Source organism: Mustela nivalis (genome assembly GCF_964662115.1).
Source record: "Mustela nivalis genome assembly, chromosome: 13".
Classification (NCBI taxonomy): Eukaryota; Metazoa; Chordata; class Mammalia; order Carnivora; family Mustelidae; genus Mustela; species Mustela nivalis.
In genome coordinates this window covers 71851099-71878038 of record NC_139032.1, presented here as the reverse complement: position 1 = coordinate 71878038, position 26940 = coordinate 71851099, and the positions used below count along the sequence as shown (strand labels likewise).

The 26940-nt window shown below is 38.4% G+C and overlaps 1 protein-coding gene across 1 annotated transcript in view; it reads right to left on the bottom strand.

Moving 5' to 3' along the window:
* Positions 1-25292, bottom strand: part of LOC309846328 (muscle, skeletal receptor tyrosine-protein kinase-like) — a gene marked incomplete at its 3' end in the record, with an annotated part of 59561 nt that extends 34269 nt beyond the window's left edge. The window contains exons 1-5 of the mRNA XM_082695196.1: positions 24895-25292; positions 15414-15540; positions 10513-10664; positions 5554-5681; positions 4532-4673 (exon numbers count right to left, since the gene is read on the bottom strand). Coding sequence (XP_082551322.1) covers positions 4532-4673; positions 5554-5681; positions 10513-10664; positions 15414-15540; positions 24895-24973 — 628 coding nt within the window. The 5' untranslated portion in view covers positions 24974-25292. The remainder of the gene's footprint in view (positions 1-4531; positions 4674-5553; positions 5682-10512; positions 10665-15413; positions 15541-24894) is intronic.
* Positions 25293-26940: the final 1648 nt, after the last annotated feature.

The following is a 26940-nucleotide window of genomic DNA, read 5'->3' as shown; positions in this document are numbered from 1 at the left end:
TTGTGAACTCATCCTTAGTGTGGCTTTATTATGAAAATCCTATATAATCTGGGGAAGGTATTTTTTAAAGCTTTTTTGTTGTTAAATTTTTGGTTTGGGACCAATATTTATGTTAATTTCTCTAGCTTGACAGCACCAGCCTGTGCTGGCAGTATGAATTCACTGTCAAACCTATAGGAGATATAGTCCTAAGCACTGAATATAGATCTATTTTTAAGAAACTAGTTTTTTTTTCTTTCTCACACCCAGAATTCAGGTAGAAAAACACGCCTCTGCATTGTCTTTATGTACCATCGGATGGACTTTTTCTGGTCCATCTTTGCACTTCTATGATTCTCAGCTTTATAGAAGGTTCTCAGGGCTAACATTCCTTCACAGGGGCCCAAGACCTTGTCTCCTATCCCCTTAAGAGTCTTAAATATTCTAGGTTATAGAGATGGACACCTGCGCCTTTATCTTCAGGACAATGTAGAGCCAGCTCATGAGCTTTCTGCTGTTTTTTCAATTTCTAGTTACTCCTGGTCGCTGGAGATATAATTATATCCTGCGGGTTGTATGACTAACCGAGCAATTCTGGGTGTTTGTAATAGGAAGATATTCATGGTATCTTGTCATATTGCCGATGCTGTAAGTGTTTAAGCTTACATTTGTATATTTGGTGTGAAAAGATGCCATGATTAATTCCTTCAACCATTCTCTTGCAATAATTGTTAAATCCTTTGCCCTTTTTTCCTTCCTGGCAAACTCCAGTGCCTGTATCTTGCCTTTGGATTTGCCATTCTACTTTTTCTGAACATCATCTACTTTTTCTGCAGTGAGGCACATTGATGTCACTCCATATTCACAGTCCCATTCTCTACTAAAACTTTCATGTTATGTAGGAATCCTAGTTACCCTTGTGAGTCATCTCTCCCATTCCCAATAGCTATTTGAAAACATTTCCACTCTCCTCAGCTCTCCACCTCCCTTTACAGAAGTATTTTCAGAAGATAAACTTCCTTTCTACTTCCTAAAGGAAATAGAAACCAACAGAGCTTTCTCAAATTCCATCTACCAAACTCATTAACTTGTTTATACTGGAATATACCCCCTTTCTCCTTCCTATTACAAGGAAGGAAGTTCCTTCTTCCTAAGTACAGTGATCATATAATTTATCATCGAAGCCTGGATACTTTTGAAGGTACAGGGAGGACTCTATTAATAATTATTCCAGGACAACAGGTGTAAACCAGAACTGTCCTGGGCAAACTGGGACAAGTGGTCTCCCTCCATATAGGGCTTATCACTCTACTTGTCCCCTCAATACACTGTTTTTGCCTTCTCAAGGCATATTCTCTTGAATATTCTACCTCTCTCCTTTATACATAAATGTCCTTTTCTCTGAGACACTTCTCATTCATATTTTAAAATTTTCATATTTTAAAATTTTTAACATTTTAATCTTTTTTTTCTTTTTAAATTTTCTTTTAAAAAAGAAATCTTGCAAAACAATGTTACGTATGTACCATATATACCTCTAGCTACTGCTCACTTTTTTGGCTTTTCGTTTTCAGTACCAAATTTATTGAAAAATTTGTTGATATCCACTGTCTCCTTTTTTCATCTCCTGTTCTCCATCATTTATAGAATCTTGGCTTTTTCTCTCACCCCTGTTCTGACACTACTCTTGGCAATGTTACATATGAATATCTGTTCCTTAATAAAACACATAGTATTTAGCTTTACTCAGTCTCTTAGACACCTCTGTGAGTTAGATGTCCTCTCTGTTCCTTAGTTTCTTAAATGATGCAATGATAGGACCTTCCTCACTGACTGTTAGTGAGGATTCAATAAAATAATCCACGTAAGCATTTAGCATTTAAAATGTTAGCCATCTCATTGCTCATCCTTTTGGAAATACTTCCATGTTTGGCTATGCTTGAATTAGATGGTTCATTAGTAATTTTATATGTCACTGTTTGAACTTTTTAAGATAAGACAGAAAATTAGGATATGTTCATGTTGTTATTCCAGAGATCCAGTAGCCTAAGACTGGCGATCTAGAAAGGGAGCTTAACTTTGTGTTGAAGGCTATTTCATGTTTGTTACAGTGGTTAAGATTTAGTGAAAACACTCTACCAAATCCACAGTTGGTATACTTCTCCTTATCAGAAACTGACAAGGGCAAACAGCTTGTCCATGGCATGACCATGGTCAGTACATGTAACCTGGCATTGAATGACATTATGGAGTTCTCATTCTAATTTGCTCAAAATAATTCTCAGAGTTACTGACACAATGCGTAACAAATGCTCACCTGCCTCACTCACTATGGCCCAGCTGTATCCTCAGCCCTCATTATTGCCCAGTTAGTAGGTCTTTACAGACACATTCAGGGTCATACCAGTTGCTTTTCATTTGTTTTTTCACCTGTTCTGAATTGTTGGTTAAATTGGCCCTTCCTTTAAATAGATCATGTCTGCATTGTATCTTTTGGAAATGTCTTAACTATTTCTTTAAGTGGAAGCCAACCTTTCAAAACCTCAAGAGAAACTACACAGACTTGCTATAATTCTCTAACAGTAATGATTATAACTGATGCCATTTATTAAATGTTTATTATGTACCAGAAACTGTGCTCAGCATGTCACAAATTTTCACATATATTGGCTGCTTTAACAGGGACTAAAATGGAGTAGAAATAGATGTGTGCTAAAAGGATCATCTTACCTACTGTTAGAGTAACTTTAAATGATATTATGTGCTCTCAATACTAGCGAGATTAATATAACCTCTGTGTATATTAACTATTAAGGCAATGAGCATGACCATGTAAGTGTTAAGAAGAAAGAAGACAGTATTCAGTTTTACTGATATGTGTGATGCAAAATTAAATGTCAAAGCAGGACCAAACTGTGTAATTGGACTCCAAGTAATTGTGATTTGTGTTCATTTTCTCTAGGTCACTGTTGAAGCAAATATTTTTAATATCTATGAAGATAGTGACCTAAACTATTAACATTTACTATTACAATAGGGAGGGCTTATATTTAACATCTTGAAGAGGAAAATCTTTGTGACACTTTATACAAATTGATAACATTCACTTTGTATTATGCCATGTACCTCTCAAGGAAACACTGAGTCCAGGCAGATAGTGTCCAAATATGTGATTGAGCATGTTTGTATATTTATTTTTCACTGAATAAATTGTATCAAGTGGTTATTGCATACTGAGCCTTAAATACCATTGCTAATGTTGAAGATAACTAAATTACAGCAACTATGCCGAAAATATCTTTTTTTTTTTTTTTTTAACATCGGACAGCCATTATCCCATCAACCTCATTCTTTTCTATGAGGAGTTAACGGAGATTCTATGAGCAATCGAAGCAATGATGTAATAAAGATGTTACCTCAATCAGAAACAAATGTGGGAAATGAGATTCTTAGTGTGGTCAGAGGAAGGGCTCCGTAGGCAATAAAAATAATCTAAAAGAATCTAATAGAAAACTTTATGATTGGAAAGGAAGAGATGTGGACTTACGTGAATAGGATGGAATCAAAGTAAGTAGGGGAAACTCCCAGGGTCTCTCCCAAACGAACTATAATATGGTCCAGTGTGAGAAAGTCCAAGTACTTTATCAGTCAGATAAGAGAAAAGTAGAAAAATAGGTGATTCCTTTAGTCAAAATTTATTGGGTGTTTACAAAGGGCCAGGCACTCTGTTAGCTACTGTCAACACCACCTCCCTGAATACTCATAGCAAATTCCACTTTTCAGTTGAGAACACTGGGAGCCAGAGAGATTAATTCTACAGCATAGAACAGGAAGAGCTGGGAAGAGTGTTGTACTTAGTTTGCTCACTGGGCACAGGCATGCTGGTAGTTTCTATTTTTAAGCAAAATGTGATGTGATTTGAGGTCAAGAAGGATCTGACAATCATATGGGTAGAACACCTAACCCTATCTGGATTCTGGTTTCTCAGTGAAGACCTTTACAACTAGTTGCTGAATTGGTTGATTTTAAGAGAACATTTTAAATAAATGAAAAATATTTTGACAATATAACTCACGGAACTAGAAATAGTTTTCGTTATAAATTTTGAGCCAGTATTTTATTTTTCTCAACCCTTTGTGACAGAATACGACCTAAAAAAAGTCACTTTTTTTTTGTTAATCTTTTTAAAGTCATGTCTATATGCTGATAAAGATAAAATGAGGGTTTTCAAATTTATAAGCAAGGGAGAATTGTCTGAGTCAAATAGAAGTTCTGAACTGGTGTCTTGCTGTGTTAGTATTTTAGTGAATTTAATCTGTTTTGGTCAAAATTACCAGGGATTGTGGGCAATGGATGGAATATGACCCAGGGCACACTTCTTTCTCTTTTCAGTTTTTCTTTTCCAAGTTTTGACCTTATGCTTTAGTATCTGGAACAGCGGAGGGAACTGATCTACCCACACATCTGCCGCTGCAAGCTAATGTCCAGCCTTCATAGTAGAACGTGAGGCCCTTCTAATAGCCCCATAACGGGAAGGAATGCAACTCCTTACCCTCAACTTCCAGCTTCACCAATTTGGAATATGCCGTCCCGAGGCTGTTTTTTGCCACACATCGATAATGTCCTGCATCTTCCTTTTGCACATTGTGAATCCTTAAACTCCCAGATTCAAGAACTGCAATGCGGGAATTTTCCTGCCAGGGATAGGGACATGAATTTTAAAATGTCCATGGCTTTATCAAGATATCATTTGCCTTACTTCATCAGGTCATCATCATTGCTGCTTTTATCAAAAAATAGCATTTGGAATTATATAGATTATCACAACTTTATTTGTTTTATTTTAAATAATACAAAGCTAATCGATGTTGTACCTCATTTTAGTTAATTGACATATATCAACACCTACATATTCTCTGTGGAATATTCTGAGCATAAGATGAAAAACCTCACTGCATTCACAGTTAGTAGGTGACAATGATGATGCAGTGTAATCACTTACCAGTAAATGTCATTATGAGATGCAAAAGCAATACAAAATAAGCATGTATTTAATAGACTTTTAATCTGGCTGCTCTGTGATGGAGGCATTTGTCCAGGAGTTTGTTCACTGGTCTTGATGATGTTTGTGCTCTAACTTCATTCCAGAGGTTCTCATCCCTTTCCTTCCAAACCTCCTTTCTCATTCTCCTTCCAGAAACTGTTGGGTCTAAGACCTGGATTTTAGTTTAATTTTTGTTTTTATCTCCTGTGTCTCAAAGATTCAATGTCAAAAACTAAATTGATTAAACTAACCGACCAGTCAACAAAGAAATACTCTAGCTTTGCCTTTGCTCTGCTTCTTTGGCCATCCCTGTAAAGAACTACTGGTTCCCATCTTTTTTCCCCTAGCCGACCCCAACAGGAATGACTTAAAGTTGGTGGTTATGGGAAGAGGACTATTTAAGTTTGGTTAAACTGTTATATAAGGGAACATTTTTATACCAGGAATTTGTAATCATGTAACTGACTTTGCAAAGAATTGTTGTATTTGAAAACAAGTTGTATAGACGTGTATTCATAATAATCACTTACCCTGAGAGCACTGTCCCCCTTAATCCATGACACTGATGGTTTGGGATTGCCCATTGTAGTACATGGAAGAACTGCCTTTAATCCTTCTATTATTTTTACATTTATGGGAGGACGAGTTATTTTCGGCTCTAAAGGGAAACAAAAATTCAAAATCAGAAAGACAATACGCATGCATTAAACTTTCTCCTTTCTAGTTAAGTCTAAATATCCACTTTAAGAATAATTTATTACATTACAGGATTTACCAAATGCTAAGACAGGTTTTGAGTGGATATAAAATAGGAATCATTTTTCAAAGTTTCAGTTATCTTGGTTTTATTCATATCTTATTTGAAAAACACAAATTCAGGAAGCATATTAGGAGTTTGAAATTGTAGTATTCTTCACTTTAAAAGGTAGCTAATGGAAAGTTGATTAAAATGAACTGTCACCATAACAATTCAACATTATTTAATTCATACCAATAGACACAAAAACATTTGAAGAGATGATTTTGATCTATTTTTTGCCTAATTCTGAGTTAACACTTTCCCTTTCCTTTTAGTCTCACTTTGACTCTTAAATTTGTTGATTAAGCAATAGATACATTTATCCTCTAGAACTAGACGTTATTATATTTATAATTGGAAAAATTCTGTCATACAATTTAGAGTAACTGTACTCTGTGAAGCAGACTTTTGTAATTTACTGTTCTGTGAACCGGTTTTAAATTAATTCTATCAGAAGAAATAGTTTATGCCAGCTACTGTTTATTCTCCAATAGTAAGCTTTTAGAAGAAGTTATTAAATCTAATGTATAGCAAGTTCAGGAAGCCAATTATTTTACTGTTTGAAACATTCATAAATAATGAAAACTACATTTATTTCCTTAGGAATATCATGTTACAGAGACCTGTGTTTGCAGGAGAGGCTACTGAGAAATGGATTTATTTTATTTCCTTCAGGTCCTGGGCTAAAATCAGTGTGTTACTTTGATGGATAAAAGCATGAAATAAGGACTTTTTCCTCCTATTTTAATTGTGCATGTGGGGGTTGGTGGGGGTTGGAAGTGATTTTTGCAAAGACTGCATGGTCTATTGATGTTTAATCTAGGCATTTATTGCCATTTAGAGTTGGTATGATCTTGGATTATGGCAAAATTACAAGATAGGCTTGAAGCATGTTATGGTTTGTCTCTTTGCCTGCTATCTACAGTACACAACTCTCCTCATCAACAACAGTGGACACCTACATTTAGATGATGGCCAGGTACCTCAGTTGTGAGTTGGGTTGTCATATGGCTGCTGGCAAAAGTTTAGCTTAAGAATTGATATTCCTGTGACCTAGGCCAAGAAGGTGTTATCCATTCCTTCCCTTGGGTTCCTTAAACTGATCCCTATGCCTTAAGTATATAACTTAAGCAGATAACCTTTGTTTAAAGCAAATGACTACTATCTTCTCAGTGAAATAGATGTCTTGGTCATCTGTTGGGTAAGAGGTGAGGAGAACTGTTGTGGAACTTGAATATAAAGTGAACTGAGAATGCGATAGGCATTGATATTGAGTCGTGGATTCCCCACTGTAAGGGAACGTTCTTCCGGTGGAGCCATGAGCACTGGCTCATCTGAGCTCCTCATCATGTTAAAATGGGATGCTGGAAGCATCATGTTATGCTAGCATGGAACCCTTAGTTGATGGACCACAAGGAACTTGAGAGGAGGGAGCTCTGAGAGAGATCATAGGGTAGCTGGAGTAGTGATGGAGGCCAGGGTCTTAGGAGTCTCAGGAAGGTCTCTACTAAAGCAGTGTGGGAGCATTCCAAAATGTTAGCAACTGGGCTGGCCAAACCTGTGTATACCCACATGACTGGGTGAGCTTTCCTAAGGAGAAGGTGGAAAAAAGAATAGAAGATTTAGGATAGATCCAAAACAGGGAACATTTACAGCCAGAGAGAATATGAGAAATGTGAGAAATATGAGAATATGAGAAAGGAAAGGTAGCCCCACAAAACAGTGAAATACGTAAATGTGCTCTGTCTTCAGAATCAAGCCTTCATTATTTAGCAAAGGAAAACATGCTTGTTTCCTTACTTGATTTCCTTACTGCCCTCCATGCTGAAAGAAAGCTTTCTTGTGAGTTCACACCTACCCACTTACAGAACCCCCACACCAGTTTCCACACAAGGTCTAACTAGTCCCTCTACATACCTATTCTAATGATTCTAGGACTTCATTTATAAGTATGATCAAACATAAAATATTAATAGGTGTTTGAGAAAAAACATGAACATGGAAAAAAAGAACCAAAAGGAAACCCAAACTTATGAAGAAAACAGAAATAAAGCAAAATGAATATATATATATATATTTACATATATATATATGTTTTAAGGGAAGAATATATATATTTTTAAAATGCATTAGTTGGGGCACCTGAGTGACTCAGTTGATTAAGCATCTATCTTCAGCTCAGGTCATAATCTCAGGGTCCTGGGATTGAGCCCCATAGTGGGCTCCAAGCTCATTGCGGAGGCTGCTTCTCCCTTCCCCTCTGTCTTTCCCCTCTGCTGATGCTCTTTCTGTTTCTCAAATAAAATAAAATCTTTAAAAAAAAATAAAAATGAACTAATTAGTGATACCCTTACAGAGACTTGAGCAAGTAGTAATTCCTAGAAATGTAAATTAGGGGTTTTTAAGATCAAAGTAGTCAGTATAAGGGCAGAATAGTAGAATGGTCATATTGAAGACCCGAGTTCATGATGTGGAAGGAAAAGTTAAATAAATCTCCAAGAAGATAGAATATCAAGATAGCCATGTAGAAAATATGAAGAGAAAATATTGGAGTCAAGAAAAATGGAAAAAGAAAGAGATCTAATATTTGTTAATTAAAAGTTTAAGAGTAAGAAAAAAAAGTTTAAGAATGAGATAAAATGAAGGGAAGAAAAATAGGAAAAAGTATATATCATTTTGGAAAACAACAGCAACAACAAACCTTTGGTTTTAGATTCAAAAGGCCCACCTAAAACTAAGTAGAAATAATTAAAGAAAACACATCTAATATATTCTTGTGAATTTTGGAAGTTTATGAATTCTAGATTTGAAGAGAAAATGCTAAACTTTTTAAGAAAGATAAACAGTAGACTTACCTATAGGAATTAGAAAAAGATTCTCAGCTGCAGCATGGAATGTTATACGACAGTGAATAATTGTTTAATAAAAGCTAAGGAAAGGGCCTTTTTAATTATTTTTTTTTTAATTTGACACAGAGAGAGGAAGATCACAAGTAGGCAGAGAGGCAGGCAGAGAGAGAGAGAGGGAAGCAGGCTCCCTGCTGAGCAGAGAGCCCAATGCGGGGCTCCATCCCAGGACCCTGAGATCATGACCCATGCCAAAGGCAGAGGCTCAACCCACTGAGCCACTCAGGCACTCCAGGAAAGGGCTTTTTTAAACTCTTGTCTGTACAGAGACAAGTTATTATCCAGGAGTAAAGGCAAAGCAAAGACTTCTAGCAATGCAAAGATTCAGAAAATATTCTCAGATTTTATATGATCACATGCTCACACTTTGAAAAGAAGCAGCAAATGACTTCCTTCAGCAAAAAACAATGACCACAAAGTAGAAATGTAAAAGATAAAAGAAATGGTGATGACAATCAGGGATAATAACAAAACTTGCAGTAAACTTCCCCGGGTGGAACCGGACCCCGCTGAGTTGTATGGCACCCATATGCTGATGTGATTTTTCGCATCAGCAGCATGGTGTCTAGAGAAGAAAATAAGGGTTATTTTATGACAAGGTGGAGAACTGCAAACAGCTAGGGCTTCCAGCACGGAAGGTCATGAGATTTGTGGGTGCTGGTAGGATGTTAGAACACCAGGTAGGAGAGAAAGTCAAGTGGAGAGAGAACTGAGGAAGTCCCGATTGGGGGTCAGTGGAAGAGAGAACAGAGGAGTCCAGGGCAGGAGAACGTGAGCACGCCGGTGATGGCTGTGTAGTGGGAGTAAGGGAACGAGAGAGCTGGACTCTGTTCTTAGCTGGGAAAGAGACGGAGTTTGTGTCTTCTCTGTGGAGGCACATCATGAGTCTGGGAAAGTGTTTTCTCCATGGGACAGAGCTAGAAATAGAAGTGTTCATGTTCAGAGAATGACATACTGGAGCTTATGATTTTAAATACAGACCATTTCCTGGGGGTGACAAGGTCATTGATGGGGTTAGCTGATGAAAAGTTAAGGCAAATATCACTGGACTCGTGGAGGTCAGGAGCTGTAAGGATGAGATGGCTAGAGGCTGTTCCAGGGTTGTTCAGATCCCTTAGGATGGTGGTAGGAGTAGAGATGGATAGAAAGATAATGAGTCTGGAATTGAAGTCTTTGGTGGATGTTGGGGGGTGTGCAGGGGAGTGTCTAGAAGTGAGGAGATAACTTGAGTAGATGTACAAGAGAGAGTGGCCAGAATGGAGAGGAAAGATTTTGCACAGCAGTAATGGCTTGAAAGGGGGCTAGGGGTCCTTGCTAGCCTCACAGACAGAAAAGTGGGGTAAAAGAAACAGTTCCAGTGAAGCAGAAAAGCCACTCAAGTTTGAAAAGTCATCCAAGAAAATCAAACTTAAAACAAGGCAGAGGATGGAAGTGTCTGCGAAGAGGTTAGAGATAAAACGTGCATCTTCTTGTAATGCACCTGTTTTAAAGATACAGGGAGAAGATTTTTAGAGGGAGGTTTCCTGATGGCGGAAGGCAGGATGGAGCAAACTGTGCTGTCGATGGGTGAGAAAACAGGAGAGTGGAGCACTAAGGGGTTCCCTGCAGTTGAGGACAGGAATACAAGGTGTAGAATTCACTGCCTCAAGGTTGCGTTTTGATCTTGAACTTGGCTGGCTGCTGAGCCTCCAGGTGTGTGGGGTGACGGGGGTGGGGGCGGTTTACTGCCTTCTCTGGGGTGTACCACATCAGTTTTAACCTCATGAGCAGAGGCTCCCACTCACTCATCTTCACTTGCAGAGCCCCGCAGCTCTCCGCGGCGCCCCCCACGCCATTGTTGGCTGTGCAGCAGTAGATGCCATCATCACTGTCTTCCACGCTCAGGATGGTGAGGAGCTGCCCGTTCTCGCGAATGCTGTACCGGGTGTCAAAGAGCCTGGGGGTCAGAGACAGCAATGGTGGGTTACGACCTCCTGTGTGATGGTTTTCAGCTGTCATTCACCAATCAAAACAGATGACTTGTCAATGGAGGAAGCAGATTAATAGCAAAAGGAAAGTTGAACGAGTTCTGAATAATAGGATAACCTTAGTTGCTAATATAAAGTTAGCAATGCATTCTAATCTTCCCTACGCTCCAATAATCAAAGCTCCCAGGAGACCCTCCAGCACGCTTTCAAAGGGTGACGCCTATTGATAAGACCAAACATAAAGTTTACTTTATTCAGGAAAGTATACTACCTAGATATAGATGAGTTTTCTCCCCATAATGACTGGAAGGTAGCAGCCAGGGAATGAACACACACATGTAAATGTGACCAGTGGGAAGAATGTAGTATTTATAGAAGTAACTAACAATTAACTGGGCATTCATTTATTAAACAAAATTTGTTGAGTGCCTGACAGTGCGAAGCACAGTTCTAGTTCCTTGGAATATATAAGGAAGCAAAACAGCTTCAAACTGTAAAAACCGATGTTTTACATACATTATCTCATTAAATTACATGCTGTTTGTTGAGAAGGGAATTAGGGAAACAGAAAAATGTGAGAGGAAGCAACAACATAAAAGTGGGTTTTATGACCAAATAAAGATTCTCTATGCAAAATATATACATTAGGCAGGAAAATGCCCCCCCCATCCACATCTTAATCCCAAGACTGGTGAATATGTTACCTTACATGGCAAAAGGGATTTTACAGATACCAAAGGTCTTAAAATAGAGTATCATGGCTTGTATAGATTGGTAATCATGATGGTCCTTGGAAGATGGTAGAGGGAAGCCAAAGACTGAGAGGAAATGGGACAGTGGTGGTGGAGGGCTGAGGGGTGGAATTGTTGGCTTCCAAAGTGAAGGGAGGGGCCAAGGAAGGCCGGTAGCCCTCTGGGAGCCTGGAAAGGCAAGAAATCAGATTCTTCTCTGGGGCCACCAGGAAGAATGCAGCTCTGTCAGCACCTGGGTTTTAGCCCAGAGAGACCAATCTCAGACTTCTGACTCCCAGAACTGTAAGATAATGAATCCATATTATTTTAGGCCGCTAAGTTTTGGGTCATTTATTACAGTAGAAATAGGGGACTAATGTGAAAACAAAAAGTGGGAAAGGAAATGGATTCTTGATGTTCTAATCTCAGTGGGTGACTACCGTCATTTTCTGATCCTGAAGAGGAACCAAAAGACATACAGTAGATTTTGGTCTAATGTGACTAAGGATAATATAATCACTGGGTAGTTCACTAGCTCACAGCAAATAATTGTGCAGGCCATGACATTCCATCTCGTGATTTTGTTGATTTTTTTGTTTTGTTATCTGTAAATGTTCACGGAAAAATATGAACATCGGAATATTTTACAGATATACCTGGTGGACCCAGAGTCTAGGCTCTCCATGAAATATAAAGTGTTCAAGATTTATAAGCTGTTGCATCATTATTGCTTAATTAGAGTAAATTGCTTGTGGATTGTGAGGAACTCTCAAGTATTTATAATTTTTTAAAGTACTTTTTTTTAGAACAGTTTTAGATTTATGGAAAAATTGAAAAAATAGTACTTTCTGTATACCTCCCGCATGAGTCTCCTCTGCTGTAAACATCTTTGATTAATGTGGGATATTTGTTACAATTAATGGACCAATATTGATACAGTATTAACCAGATACTATAAGTCTTAGTTTATTCAGGCTTGTTCAGTTTTTACCTAATGTCTTGTCTGTTCCATGATCTCATCCAGGACACTATATTACATTTATTTGTCACATCTCCTTAGGCTCTTTTTGACTGCAACAGTTTCCAAGACTTTCCTTGTTTTTGGTGGTCTTGACTGTTTTGAGGAGTACTTGTCAAGTATTTTGTAGGGTGCTCCTCTCATAGACTTTGCCTTGTGTTTTTATCATGATAAAACTGGGTTTGTGGCTTTTGGGAGGAATACTGAAAAAGCAGAGTGCCACATCCCACCATAACAAGGGTATGCTATCAATGTCATTTCTCGCTGTTGGTATTAAACTTGATCATCTGGCTGAGGCAGTGCTTATCGGTTTTCTTCTGTATCCAGATATTCATTATTCCGCAAGGGACACGCAAATAGATTTTCAAAATGTAGTTTCTTCCTATTTCACAGCTAACTATTCAAAACTATAGCTCCATTTACTTCTTATTTACTTGTAATATTTTTGCCTTATAATAAAGGGAGGATTCAAAGTATTAAGTGATTTTATTAAAATCTATTAAGTGATGCTATTACAAGCCAAGATAGCATGAGCTTTTATTTATATATATAAAAATAAATATATAATAAATATTGTAATACTGATTTTCTCTGTATAATTTACAAAAACTCTTTTATTGCCCATTTCTTCATCTCCATATAATGCCGAGAGATAAACATATGAGAGGATCGTAGGGCTATATTTTTCAAAGCTATTTAATGATGCAGGCATCAAACTTCCTTCCCAGACAAGTTGGAGGGCTGTGGTGGGGAGAGTAGTCTTTCAAGATCGACCTTTGGATACTGAACGTTGACTGTCTAACAGCTATTATAATTTCAAAGTAGGAAAGGGTATAAATATGTCAAGATATATGCAGCAGCTGTAAAGGAATACAGAGCTCTCGAACTTCCATGATAACTTCACGGGTTCTTTTATGACCACTGTGATTCACAATCCATGTTTACAATGAAGTTTTTCTGTATTATTTAAAGACATTATTTTATTTATTTTACTATAGGAGACAAAGACATGAATAACAGATAAAAACTCATGAAAATATGGAGCATATAAATTTTAAAACTAATAGCTTAGGCGATATTAGCACAATGACTCATGTGAGAAGGAGGCAGGAGAGTGACTTGTGAAACACAGGGAGAACAGATAAGATGTGTTGAGTATAAGCAGTAAAAAATAACAACTTGCCCAAGATTGACAGAATAAATAGAAAATATGATGGAACAAAGAGTAGAAAGGGATGGAAAGACAGGTTTATAATCATGCCACCTCTAGACGGACAGCTCTGTCACCCCTAAATCACCCACCCATCAGTGACATAAAATGTGGTCCCTTGGGGCACCCAGGTGGCTCAGTCAGTTGGGCATCTGATTCTTGATTTCAACTCTGGTCATGATCTTGGGGTTGTGAGATTGATCGCCATATCAGGCTCTGAGCGCTGGGCATGGAGACTGCTTTAGATTCTCTCTCTTCCTCTGCCCCTCCCTGCCTGTTCTCTCTCTCTCAAAAAATAAATATGTGGTCCTTTTATGGTCCTGTGCTCTCTACCCAAGAAACACCCTTAAAATCCATTGCTGTTCAGCAGGCTCATTGGCAAGCTAGAGTCATGGCCAGGTGTGGTAGTGCCTCTTCAACACAGCAAGGGTATGTTAGTAGCTTCAGGCACCTTCCACTTGTGGGCTCAGCCTCCATGTTGGTCCTTGTAAGAACACTGCAGTGGGGGAAGTGTGAGGCACATCAGAGACTAGACATAGAAACACTGAGTGAACCAAGGTTTCTAAGTACATTAACTTATCCCATTTCTTTCCCCTGGTCTCCATCTATATATTTTAAATGGATTTGATCAACTGTATGTCAGGCCTCTTACTTTGAGCCTTCCTATTCTAGGACTTTGGGAATAGCTTGCCTGGGAGACAACCTGAAGGGGACCAGAGCAGAGGGTAATTTTGCACATTACAACATGTATCACAGAAGGAAACATTAACTTTCATTAGGGTTTAGTGCAAGTAAAGACATAATTTTTCCTCATGCAGGTTCATGGACCTCCATCTAGGGATATCAGCGTAAGCACACTGGCCCTAGTGGAAACTTATTTTGCCTGCTGGGAAGCCTGGAAAGTGTTTCTGATCAGGTAACTATTGCAAATGAGGAAAAGATAGCATGACCTTTTCATGTCAAGTGGGAATTTTATTTTTTGGAGAGGCTGCCTCATTATATATCAATATATCAATATATCTATATCTATTTATCTATATTTTCTGACTTTCAATAAAGATTTTATTTATTTACTTGACAGAGATTACAAACAGGCAGAGAGACAGGCAGAGAGAGGGGAGGGAAGCAGGCTCCCTACTGAGCAGAGAGCCCGATGCGGGACTCGATCCCAGGACTCTGGGATCATGACCTGAGCCAAAGGAAGAGTCTTTAATGCACTGAGCCACCCAGGCACGCCTAATTTTCTGACTTTCAAAAGAAAAAGTTATGGTGACCTAGAGGTCAGGTTCCTAGACAGCATACTTTACTTTATTGGGGTAGTAGAAGTAGAGGTGATAAGTCTGGTCCATATTAATTCCCTAGCATGTCCTGTAACATGTGCTCTGTGCCCCCAGACCTAGGATGTCATGGTGTTTCTTAATGGGGTCCTGGAAATAGCCCAGATGTCCCCAAGTCATTGAAATCTCTCTTTTGCTTTGGGCAAGTCTCTCTCTCTTTTTTTTTTTAAATTAAATTTATTTATTTTCAGCATAACAGTATTCATTATTTTTTCACCATACCCAGTGCTCCATGCAATCTTGGGCAAGTCTCTTAACCTCACTGATGTTCAGATCTTACATTTATATAAATGAGGGCATTTGCATTTTTCAAATTCTAGAATGTGAGCTTTTATACTACCAAGAGTTTTGATTCCATTTATGACATTTAAATTGCAAGGCAGCAGTTGGCATTCTTATCAGAAAAAGGGCAGAATACGTACTTAATGAGAATTTTATTTCTGGTCCAGGAAATTTCAGGCTGGGGATAGGATTCCACTGCACACATGAAAGTAGCCACTTCTTCAACTAAGGCATCCACTGTTTCCAGAGGAGTAGTGATGACAGGAGCTACAAGGGGAGGAGACAACAGATGAGAACATTCTAGAATGCTGTTTACTAATCCTCTGTGAGCAGTCAGAGGCAACCACATACCTAAATGAGAATTGTATTTCCCCATAGCAGAAAGTTGCCAAAAGGAAGATCTTATGTAGAGAATTTTGTTTCTATTTCATACTGGCATTTGAGGATCAAAAGAGAAGGCTCTCAGGAGAGTAGGGCAGAATTTATTTTATATAAGTAGAGGCAGATCCAGGTTTTGTGAAGCCCAAAGTTATGTAATTTGGGTATTCAACCTTGAGGAAAATAATATAAAACTATACATCCAAAATATCTGTGGCCACCCAACGTAAATCAACTTGAAGGGGAGTGTGGCTGAAGGGAATCAGAATGGAAAGAGCTCTTAACAGTTGTTTAAAAACAACTTTTCCCCAAAATTTCATAGTAATATATGTTCATATGAACACATTGCTAGAGCCTACTGAGCATTTTAGAAGGGGGCTCCTGCAAACAAAAGACTTTGAAGCTCAATCTTCACCAGATTTACAAAGAATTCAGATCTGCTTGTGAGTATATTAGAAAAAGACTCGATATATAAAAAGACAAAAAACCTAAATAAAAAATGGGCGAAGATTTGAATAGAAATTTTTTCAAAGAACTTGTATAAATTTTATTTGTGTTGGAGACACAAGCACATGTAAAGAAAGATGCTTGATATCATTAGCTGTTAAAGAAATGCAAACCAAAACCACAGTTAGATACCACTTCATATCCACAACAAATTTTGGCGAGGAGGAAAAATTAGAACCCTTGTGCATTGCTAGTGGGAATGTAAAATGGTGCAGCTGCTGTGGAAAACAGTGTGGTGGTTCCTCAGAAAATTAAGCCTAGGATTACCATATGACCCAGCAGTTCCCCTTCTGGTATATATCCAGAAGTAGTGAAAGCAGGGACTCTGACATTTAGACTACTGTGTTCATAGCAGTGTTATTCACAGTAGCCAAAAGGGGGCAGCAAACCAAGTGTCTACCAGCAGATTAACCGGTCAACAAAATGGGTATATCCATACAATGGATTATTATTTGACAATAAAAAGGAATGAAATACTAATAAACACCACAATATGGGTGAATCTTGGGAACAACAAGCTAAGTGAACGAAGCCAGACATACTGTATAATTCCGTTTACATGAAATGTCCAGATGGGCCATTCTGTAGTCAGAAGATATGTTAGCGACTGCCTAGGACCGGGGGAGAGGATGGAGGGATTAAGGAGTGATGATCGGTCGCTAAAGGACAGTGTGTGAAAATGTTCTGAGCTTGATTTTGATGATAAATGAATGACTCTGTGAATTGTGTACTTTAAATGGCTAAGGCGTGTGGTATGTGAGTTAGATCCCAAAGCTATTATTCATGTTTTTGTTGTTGTGTTTTGTTGTTGTTTTGTTTGTGTATGTGCCTCTGTGTGTGCCTGTGTGTTTGTATATGTGTGTGTTCCACAGAATGACAACAGGGGGAGAGGCTGTGATACGGTCCTATGGTCCTTTCTCTCCTCCTGTCTCCCTGTGAAATGAGAGTTACCTGGATTACAAGAGTTAGGAAGACGAAGAAGTTAAAAACGATGAGAGCAGGTTGGGAGTGAGATGTGCCCCCTCTTTACTGCTTAAGGAAACCTATGGATTGGCCAAAGCAAACAGGGTGGGGGCCTGGGCATCTCAAGGGCTAAATGGTGTGGCGAAGTGCCCACACCTGTTTTTGGGTGCGCCTGGAAATCTACCCCGTTGCATAATCCTATTTAAGATAATTATCATCATTACTACTTTGAGGTCATTATTATTATTTATCAGAGATTTATTTACTATTTTCCATGTAGCAAACACCAGGTTCACTAGAAGCAAAAAGATGTGTAAAACCTATCTTTGCCACAATCTAGATAATGAGGATGGATAGACCCATAAAATAGTTATCATAGTCAGTTATGCCTTTTCTCCTGGCAAAATTATTAATAGTACTCCCTGCACTCACAAAGTGCCCGACTTTGGACAGTAAATTATGTGGTCATTTTAGTTAAAATGCAAGGTACACACGACAGCCAAATAAGTGGTGTGAACAGTATTTTAGCTGCAGGGTAGAGGGTGACAGCCTCACGAAACAAACTGGCACATTGGCCATAAAACGTACATACACTATCTCAGCGAACCTTCTTTTTAAAGTAAACTCAGAGACAAACTCATGGGCGGAGAATGAGGGAACACGGAGCTTGTGAGTGTCCCACTAGGCTCCCATCATCCTCCTTAATGTTGTTCTTTTCTTAAGATCCAGTGTAAGCAACATCTTCTCCCAGTTTCTCAGACTTGCTAGACAGAGCCAAATGCCGTTTCCCTTAACCTTAGGTCATCCTGCAAATGTCACTCTAATAGCACTTGTCACACAGATGTGATTAAAACGATCTTTTTATGTCTTTGTCCCATACTCAGTTATAAAAACCTTGAGCTTTGGGGCCAGGGACCGGTCTTAGACCTTTTCCTATCCCCAGGGTTAGCACATTGACTGATGTGGTGTTTAAATTAACTGTATTTCTGAGACCTTTATATAAAAGGCCTTTTTTTTAAAGGTGGAAAGAGAATAGCTGAAATAGGAGAGCAGAATTTTTAGGTGAAATGGCATCTTTTATACGTGGGCAGGAAGATTCCCATGGATGAAGTAAGCTATCAACTGTATAGTAATACAGATACTAAGATATAAAAACAGTAAATATTATTAAGTTTATGGGATGCAAATAATGAAGAATTCACCCCAAGGTGAATTGATCATATTGAATGCTTTCATTGTTTATTTTTAAAATTTTTTAAATTTAAATTCGATTAGCCAACTTACATTATTAGTTTTTGATGTAGTGTTCAGTGATTCATCAGTTGCGTATAACACCCAGTGCTCATCTGATCACGTGCCCTCCTTAATGCCCACCCCCAGTTGCCCCATTCCTCCACTGAAGTCATTCTCTAAAAGGAAAGACTATATACAGGGGCGCCTGGCTGGCTCAGTTGTTAAGTGACTGCCTTTGGCTCAGGTTCCCAGGATCGAGCCCTGCTTTGGGCTCCCTGCTCAACAGGAAGCCTGCTTCTCCCTCTCCCATTCCCCCTGCTTGTGTTCACTCTCTTGCTGTGTCTCTCTCTGTCAAATAAATAAATAAAATCTTAAAAAAAAAATAAAAGGAAAGACCATTGAGCAGCCAGACGGTGAGAGGGGCTGGCACAGGGCTCGAGTTCAGATCCCTGCTCCATCACTCCCTGTCCACCCATCACTCAGCGAGTGCCTCGGTGTCTTCGGCTGTAGCTGGAGGGCATAATAAAACCACCACAAAGGCTTGTCTGGAGGAGTCATTAAATGAGTATATGAGAAGCATTTAAAATTGTCCTTTGCATGTAGGGAACACTGTGTGTTATTTGATTTGGTAATTTAGAAACATAAACCTGAACAGTGCAGTGGTTCTCTGGGTCTCTGGATGACTTACAGATTTACCATGAATAATTACATCTGGGATTCTATCCCAAGGAAAGAATCTCAAGATGGAAAGGGATATAGATGCCTTTCACTTTCACTGTATGAAACAGATTAATTGTACTAAATTGTACGAATCATGTTGAAGTTAAAATTTCGGCACCCAGTTCTGCCTTCTAGCTGTGGTACTGGCTTGCTAGACAGAGCCAAGCACTAATTTTTCCAGAATTTTGTGAGACAGTTGTTAAATACAGCCATTATTAAAAACCAAATTATATAAATTTAGGTGACAGAGGGTCACTTGCTACACTTGTGGCGGGCAGAGCATAGCGTTTAGAGGAGTTGAGTCACTCTGTTGTACACCTCAAACTAATGTTAACCTTGTGTGTTAAGTCAGGTTAACAAATTAAAATAAAAAAATTATAATTAAATCATGTCAAAAACAAAGTAATAATACTCAAAATGGATCGCTTCCTAGTTATTTTACTACAATGTACTATTATCTATTCTCTTGAAGTAATTTACATTCAATGTATCTGTACAGTAGAAATAGTATGTAAAGGCATGCTACGGCACATCTCTTCCCAATTCAGTATTCGTCGTTTGCTTGAAATCGACTGTGGTCAGAGCATTTACTCTACAGAAATCAACGAATGCAACAAATGAGGGTCTTTTTTTTTTTTTTTTTTTTGTCTCAGGCAGCTATTAAACACGTATCAGTGACGCTTGTCTAAACAGGATATTATTTACAGTCACTACAAAGAGCATTTTAAAGAGTATAGATAATATAGAATATGCTCGTGCATTTGTGTTAAGTAGAAATGGCAGGTAGCAGAATTGCATAAAGTTTTTTATGATGCATAGAAAAAATGGAACAAAATATACCATTGCATTAACAGTCTTGGAAGTTGGGATGATTTTTTTCTATTTCAAGATTTTCTGTATTTTGTATTTTCGAAATGATTCTTCATGGCCATGTGTTGTAAGAAAATAGATTGATTCATTAGTTTCTTCTCACTTGATATTTCCAAAGTGACAGAAGTAATAGACGTACTATTAATATTTTTACAAACTGTGGAGATCAGTTAAGATCAAGGAAGTAAATGTTACAGTGTCTTGACATTCACGGAGATATCCGTGAGGTGTTAGGAAGACCTTTTATTGGAGTAACGCCTTCCCAGTGGCCTGGCAGTCTTGGGTCATGTTTAACTCTATTTTTAATAATTTTAGCATCCAGAATTAAGAACCTACCATGGGCTATGAATTAGACTTTTCATTCATTATCTCATTTATCACAACAAACATAACAGCCGATACTATTATTATTCTCATTTGCAGATGAGGAATGGAGGCTAAGGATGGCTAAGTAACTTGTCTAAACATGACGAAAGTAGGAAGTGATAGAACTGACCTTCAAGGCGAAGCCTGGTTTAAAGTTCCTGTCTTTTAACTCTAAGCTATTTCACGTCATCAGCATAATACTACCCACTCACAGAGAGAAAAATAAGATTTACATTAATATAAACTTGCAGAGACAGGATCGAGTTGGTTAAGTTCACTTTGCCCATCTTTCAAAATTATCCAAACAAATCCACTTTCAAATCATTGCGGACAAAATCACATCATTGTATTTAGTGATATTTGTTGACTCAGCAGACTGTCTCCTGTTTACTTTCGTTCTCTTATCCAACTTTCATCTCAGCCGGAGTCTGTTGAAACTAGAGCACTATTTCCTCGCTCAATCCAAGGACCGCATGAATAACAAATACATGAAAACGAGCACAACACTCCTGTACCCAAAGAGTAGCTTAACTTGAATCCTTGCTGCTTGATGAGAAGGACGTGACATTACCCTTTTATGGGCTCCATCACATGGCCATTGGCATGCCAGCTTCTGATTGAATAGTTGCTGATTAACAGGACTAAATGACTGAGTAAACCAAGAAGCCAGGTGTGCTTGCTCCTTTCTGTTTTTAGTAAATTAGAGCTCACATTTGGGATATATTCATGTTTTTTTTTTCCCCCCTGACATCATGAATACAGTATTGTTTTTTCAGTATGAGAAAACACTTTGTGCTGGAATATTTTCAGATTCCCCAAAGAAAAAGGATATTCAGTATTGCTCATCATTTGGCTTATCTTAGAAACTGACACATTTATTCTACTGGTGTTATAATAAAATGCAAGGTATTTTTTATGATGATGCCTTTGGAGTTTATAAACTTCATCGATAATCTCAGTCACTTACTATTGTAGTATCATTCATTCTTTGTCACGGCACACATTTTTGGTTCTTGCCTTCAGGAATGGTATTGGGCACAGGCTGGTAGGAGTTCTGGCCCAGCTTGTTAGAATGTCTGAAATTGCCTGTCCTGGGGGAATTCATTTGGGTTAAGATGTGGTCTCATAGAGATCCATCTAAAATGTGTATGTTACCCAAGAATGAACATGTTGCCAATCGTTGACAGTCCTTAGCATAGTATATAACACTGTAGGTTGAACACTAGTATGCACATCTTCATTTTACGAGGGAATAGAGGCTCACAGAGACTATGTGCTCTCCCTAAAGACACATGGAAAGACATTGGAGACCAGGAAAAGGAACTTGATCTTAATGTTCTCTTCCAAGCCTTAAATGTCCTCACTTCACTGCCTTTGTTATTCAGCCTAGACTGCATGGTGTGTTGCCATATAATCTCAGCTCCCTTACTCTCTAGTCCTTTAGCTGCAGTGACCCTGGGGAGCACCAACCTTGAACTAATCCAACCAGCTGTCCTTGGGGCTCCTATGTGCATACAGTATAGTTAGATGAAGGGAGACCGTGGTGTAGGTCAAGGCCACGACAAAGGCTCAGTCCCCAAGCCCAGTTGGGTCCTGAGCATGCCGCATGGAGTTCTTCTGCATTCTCTGGTCTGCTCCTTCACTCACTTTCCTGAATGGGGCCACATTCATCGGGCCCCATTGTCTCCTCTTACTTGTCCCTTTCTCCCATGACCTTAAGTCCTAATTTATTGAGAAGTTGCCTACTATTCTGGAAATGTGGCAGAAATCTTGATATTTCTGCTCCTTCTTTCTGTTAAGGCCAATAATATTTAAAGCAACTGTGTTTCCCCAGACACGTAATGAGTTGCTCTTTCAATGCACGTCAGTATTCATGCAGGACTTGGTGTCCTGGATTTCAATGACAGCTGTGCCTGCTCTGACTTAGTCATATGTTGAATCTGTGAATCCTATCTTTGTATACATATGATTTAAGAGAGGAGGTTACTCAAATATATCTGAGGATAAACCACTTAGACTCGAAACTTCTAGGTATTGGAGTAAATAGGGTAATTTAAAAAGTGGAGTTTGGACAGGAGTTCTTTGTGCATATTAAAACAAACTTAGTGCTGCTTACATGAATTCCTATACTCCTACAGACTTTAAATCCCTCCATATACTTAATATTCCCCAATAAAGCACTAAATATTATTGAAGTATGTGGTTAAGGCGAGTATGCAATGAAACACGGGTTACTTTCATACACAGCGGTTTGTATATTTCTCTTGTGGGTTATGATATTGAGTTCATCTTTGAAAGTATCACTAGTCGGAATGATTCAGAGCAAGTGAATTTTCCCCCTTGTCTTTGAACACTGGGAATCTCAAAATTAAAATAATAAACTATTAATTCTACAAAGTCTGTTATTTATTTTGTTGAGGAAATGGTATATGGACAGTTTGAAAAAATCCACTAAATACTCTTGCACTATTTAAAAATCTGTCAGTCTATTTTTAACACATTATTGTGATTCATTCATGATAAAGGACTTAGGACAAAGGTATTCATCTAAAAAAACCTCTTTTTATTCTCTGTCAAGAATAGAGAAAGTAACTGAGATAGTTTGTGTGGAACATCCTTATTACTCTTTGTAGTTTTAAAATAATAGCATATTTTTGTGGGCTTTGTGCCAGTATATTTCATGAACACATTTAAAATTTTAAGGACTGTGTTTTTATGATAGTTTATTCTCAGCGCACATACGTGTAGTTAATGAATACTTATTCTACTAGGCCTGGTATTTTTGGCTAGGGTTGGTGTTAAATTCATACTAGTTTAAATTTTACCATATATAAGTAAATAAGTTATAAACAAATAAATTATAAACAAAGTTGAATTAACAATCTGACCACTTTATTTGAAAGCCAGGATGTTTGGCTTTGTTATCTTTATGTCACCATATTTTGAATTTTTCAAAATAGAGATAGTGTGCATTTGAATTAACGGCTTTGCCTATAAAGTCTGGAAACTATAAATCATTCCTTTCTGGAATCTAGATTAGGGGTTGTTTATATAGAGAGGTAGGCTTTTTTTAATGTACCCAATCTTGACATGAACCATCAAAATCAATTATTTTGCTCCTTATGATACTGAATTTTAGTAAATTTTAGCATTTAACCATGTCATTTTTATGTAACTTTGTGGTTTATAATAGCGCAAATAAGACTTAGCACAGTCTGTAAGTGTGAACATTCAGGTGCTACCTTACCGGACATCCGTTGTATGATCAGGAAGTATTAAAATAATCTGAAGCCAATGTTAAGTCTTTCTGTCTATTATTAGCTGTTTGAAAAGATCCAGATTCTGCCTTATCTAGAGATACCCTGAAGTATTAGTTGGCGATTCAATGTTTAAATACATCTAAAGATACCTTTATGCTTATATAAGATAGAAAAGGAAAACAAAACAACATAAATCTATGAAATCAGATTGTTTGTGAGGAAAGTTGTATCTCATTAGCAGTCTTGTCTTTGTGGCTCCTGAAATTCTAGTGAACTGAAAAATGTAAAGCTACGTTTCCCATCTACATATAGATACTATACCTTCACTTATCTATACAATACAAACGTTTTCAATTCTTTGGGAAAGTAACGTAGAGGGAAAATAATTAATTCAAGAGTATCAGAAAACATAAAACTCTTTTTACTCGAATACATTTAATTTGAAAACTCTTTAACTGATATCATTCAATCTTAATCGTGTCTTTAAAGAAAAATTTCAAAGAAGCCCCCAGTCACTTTGCAAATCACGTATTTTCCTGTCTTTTTCCTGATTTGAAATACACTAGTCTCAGTTTCATAATACACTGGCCAGAAACCATATCACTGTGGACATTCTTGCTACTGCAACAGGTGTCTGTCAGTTTCTTAAGTTGCTTTCCTTTCCCTGAGGTGGTGTTATTTCCGGTACATTCCAAAGGCTCTGAAAAAAAACTTTCACAGTTCTAGCCAAGCCAAACCATGCCTTCAACCTCAAAGTTATTGAGAACTCATTGTCTTCAGGCCCTTATTATATAGGCAAATGGTGTGGGCCTTTCTCTAATTCCAATTTTTAAGGAACTAAAATATTTACTAAGATTTTTGAAAAACCGAAACTGAAAATGGAAAAGATTTTTGTTCAGAAGCAAACACTCTGGACATCTGGGAGTAGGGTTGATTATATTCCCGGCAAACCTAATGGGAAAATGTTTTCATCCTCCATTTAGACCACCCTGAAGTTTGACACACGCATAAACAAAACGGACCTTGATAACTTGCAGTCTACCTGCTGATGTTTCCCTACAAGCGAGTGTTCCGCATGCACTATGTGGCTAAGCTTTTATTGCAGAGCTTAAGTGGGAGAGGGATGCCTGTAGAAATGAGACCATCAATCAACCACTTATTTATACAGTTTTCTCCCTCTCTATCCATCGCACCCCTACTTCACCAAGCAACACCCAGGCCCACCATCACAGTCGTCGGTCGTGATCAGAGCACGCACACATATACACACATACACTCTAGAACTGTGACAAGGCAACACGAAGACAAGATTCCTGAAACAAACCTTTTGGAAGTTTCTCAGTCCCGCTGAAGGCAACCAAAGTAAGAATATGTACGAGTGGAATGTTGACGAGCTCTCTCATGATTAATCCAGGCTCACGCAGGAGAAAGTTCCTTCTGGACAATGCAAGGAAAATGCCCCCACAGTTTACATTTTAAAGCATAGTTGGTTACAAAAGGGTCGTCTGCTAATGACTGTTTGTGTCAGCAGCTCCACAGGCTCTAAGTATAATCAGGAATTCTCAGACTTGGCTGTAGTGATGGACACGGCCAGCTGGTGAGTATCCACTTAGGCCAGTAATGCAAGTGTAGTGCTGGAGGAACAAGGGAAAGAAAATCCCTTTAGAATCCCTTTTAAGACAGTGGCAGAAGGACAATACTAGATGCCTTTGCAACTGTCACTGTCTTCCCTGAGGTAGAGGTTTCCTGATCTGATTCAGTTCACCACCTCTCTGCCTCACACCAGAACCTGGGGTGTATCATTTGGGCTCCTCCCCATCTCTTACGCCACCTCCTACTTCCTGCCCGTTACCAGTTCCTACAGATGGCACAGACTCCATATACCTGGATTTCTTCCCCTCTATTGACTCTGACTAGTACAACAGTATCCCGAACTCCTCTCCAGATGTTCACCTCCTCTGAATGACAGTGTCTTGTCTATTCTCACCTGTGTCTTATTATCCTCTAATCTGTTCTCAGATGGACTCTCCCACTCCAGAACCTTCCATGGCTTCTCACCACATGAAAACCTATTCAGGCTCTCTCTGATGACAAAGGAGGCCTTGCTGGACTTGCCCATCTCGCTAGCCTCATCTGTTATAATCCAAGCCTCTGTTCTAATATTTAGCAACCTGTCGTAAGTTCCCTCCATGAGTTGCTCATGCTGTTCTGTCTGCTTGGAGTGCTTCCTCTTCTCTGCCCCCAGTTAACATCTCAGCTTGATCATCTTCCCTCCTGGGAGCCATGCCAGACCCAAAGTCTCAGATCTTCCCAAAGTTGCATTGGGTTTGGCTTCTCTGGGCATGTGCTTATCTATGTCTATAGATCTGTAGATCTCTGTCTCTGTGTCTATACTTGTACATCTCTATCATGGTACTTACCCCACTGCTTTAAGGTGTTTTGCCTTGTGTTGATGTACCCTCATTCTGTGGCTTCATGAGTCCATGGAGTTGGCTGCTCTTGGCTGTCAGCCAGTCACACTCCTTGCAGCAAGGTTTCCTGAGTTGCACCTTCACAGCTTCCAAAGCATTCTACTGTGTGAATTGCCTTTTCCCATGGAACAGTCTGTCTTGGAGACTTTACCATGCTAACACATACCACGCAACCTATTATGTCTGTTGACAGCATGGTCATCTCATGTAAGGATATATGATGGTGATTTACTCTCCAGCAATGCACAAGAGACCCCATCTCCCCACACTCTGGTCAACATCTGCCTTTGAATTTTTATATTTGAGAGAGTAAAAGTGGTATTTCATTGTTTTAATTTACACTATTTCTCTGAATACTGTTGGTAATGAGAATTTTTCATTGTTTTTATTGTTATTCATTTTCCTCTTCGGCTTTTGTCTGTATTCTTCTTTGGTTATTTTTCTTTTTCTTATTTATAGGAATTTTAATGTATGCCCACTGTAAAAAATTTAGGTCATTGGTCTGTTACATAAATTGCAAATATTTTCCATGTAGAACACCTCTACGACCTAACCATAGTGATTGATTCAGAAACTGGCTTATAGCTCATACTGGCCAGTTCAAGGTCTTATATTTTCCTGGGCCTTTTGTAATAAGCGCTTCCTTCTTAGATCAGCACCTATGATGACCAGGTAAGCCAGGGCTATTGAAAGCTTTTATGCTCCATGAAGAAGAAATAATGTGCAAAGCTAGATCTATCTACTAGACTTCATTGTTGTTTAAATTAATAAATTCACCCTTCGGGGGGCTTGACTCATATAAGTTTGAGTCCTTAAACTGCAACCAAAATAATTCTCATATAATTTTAATAGAAGAGGTAGAGATTTGGTGAGGTTTCTGTTGAGAATATCCTATGAAT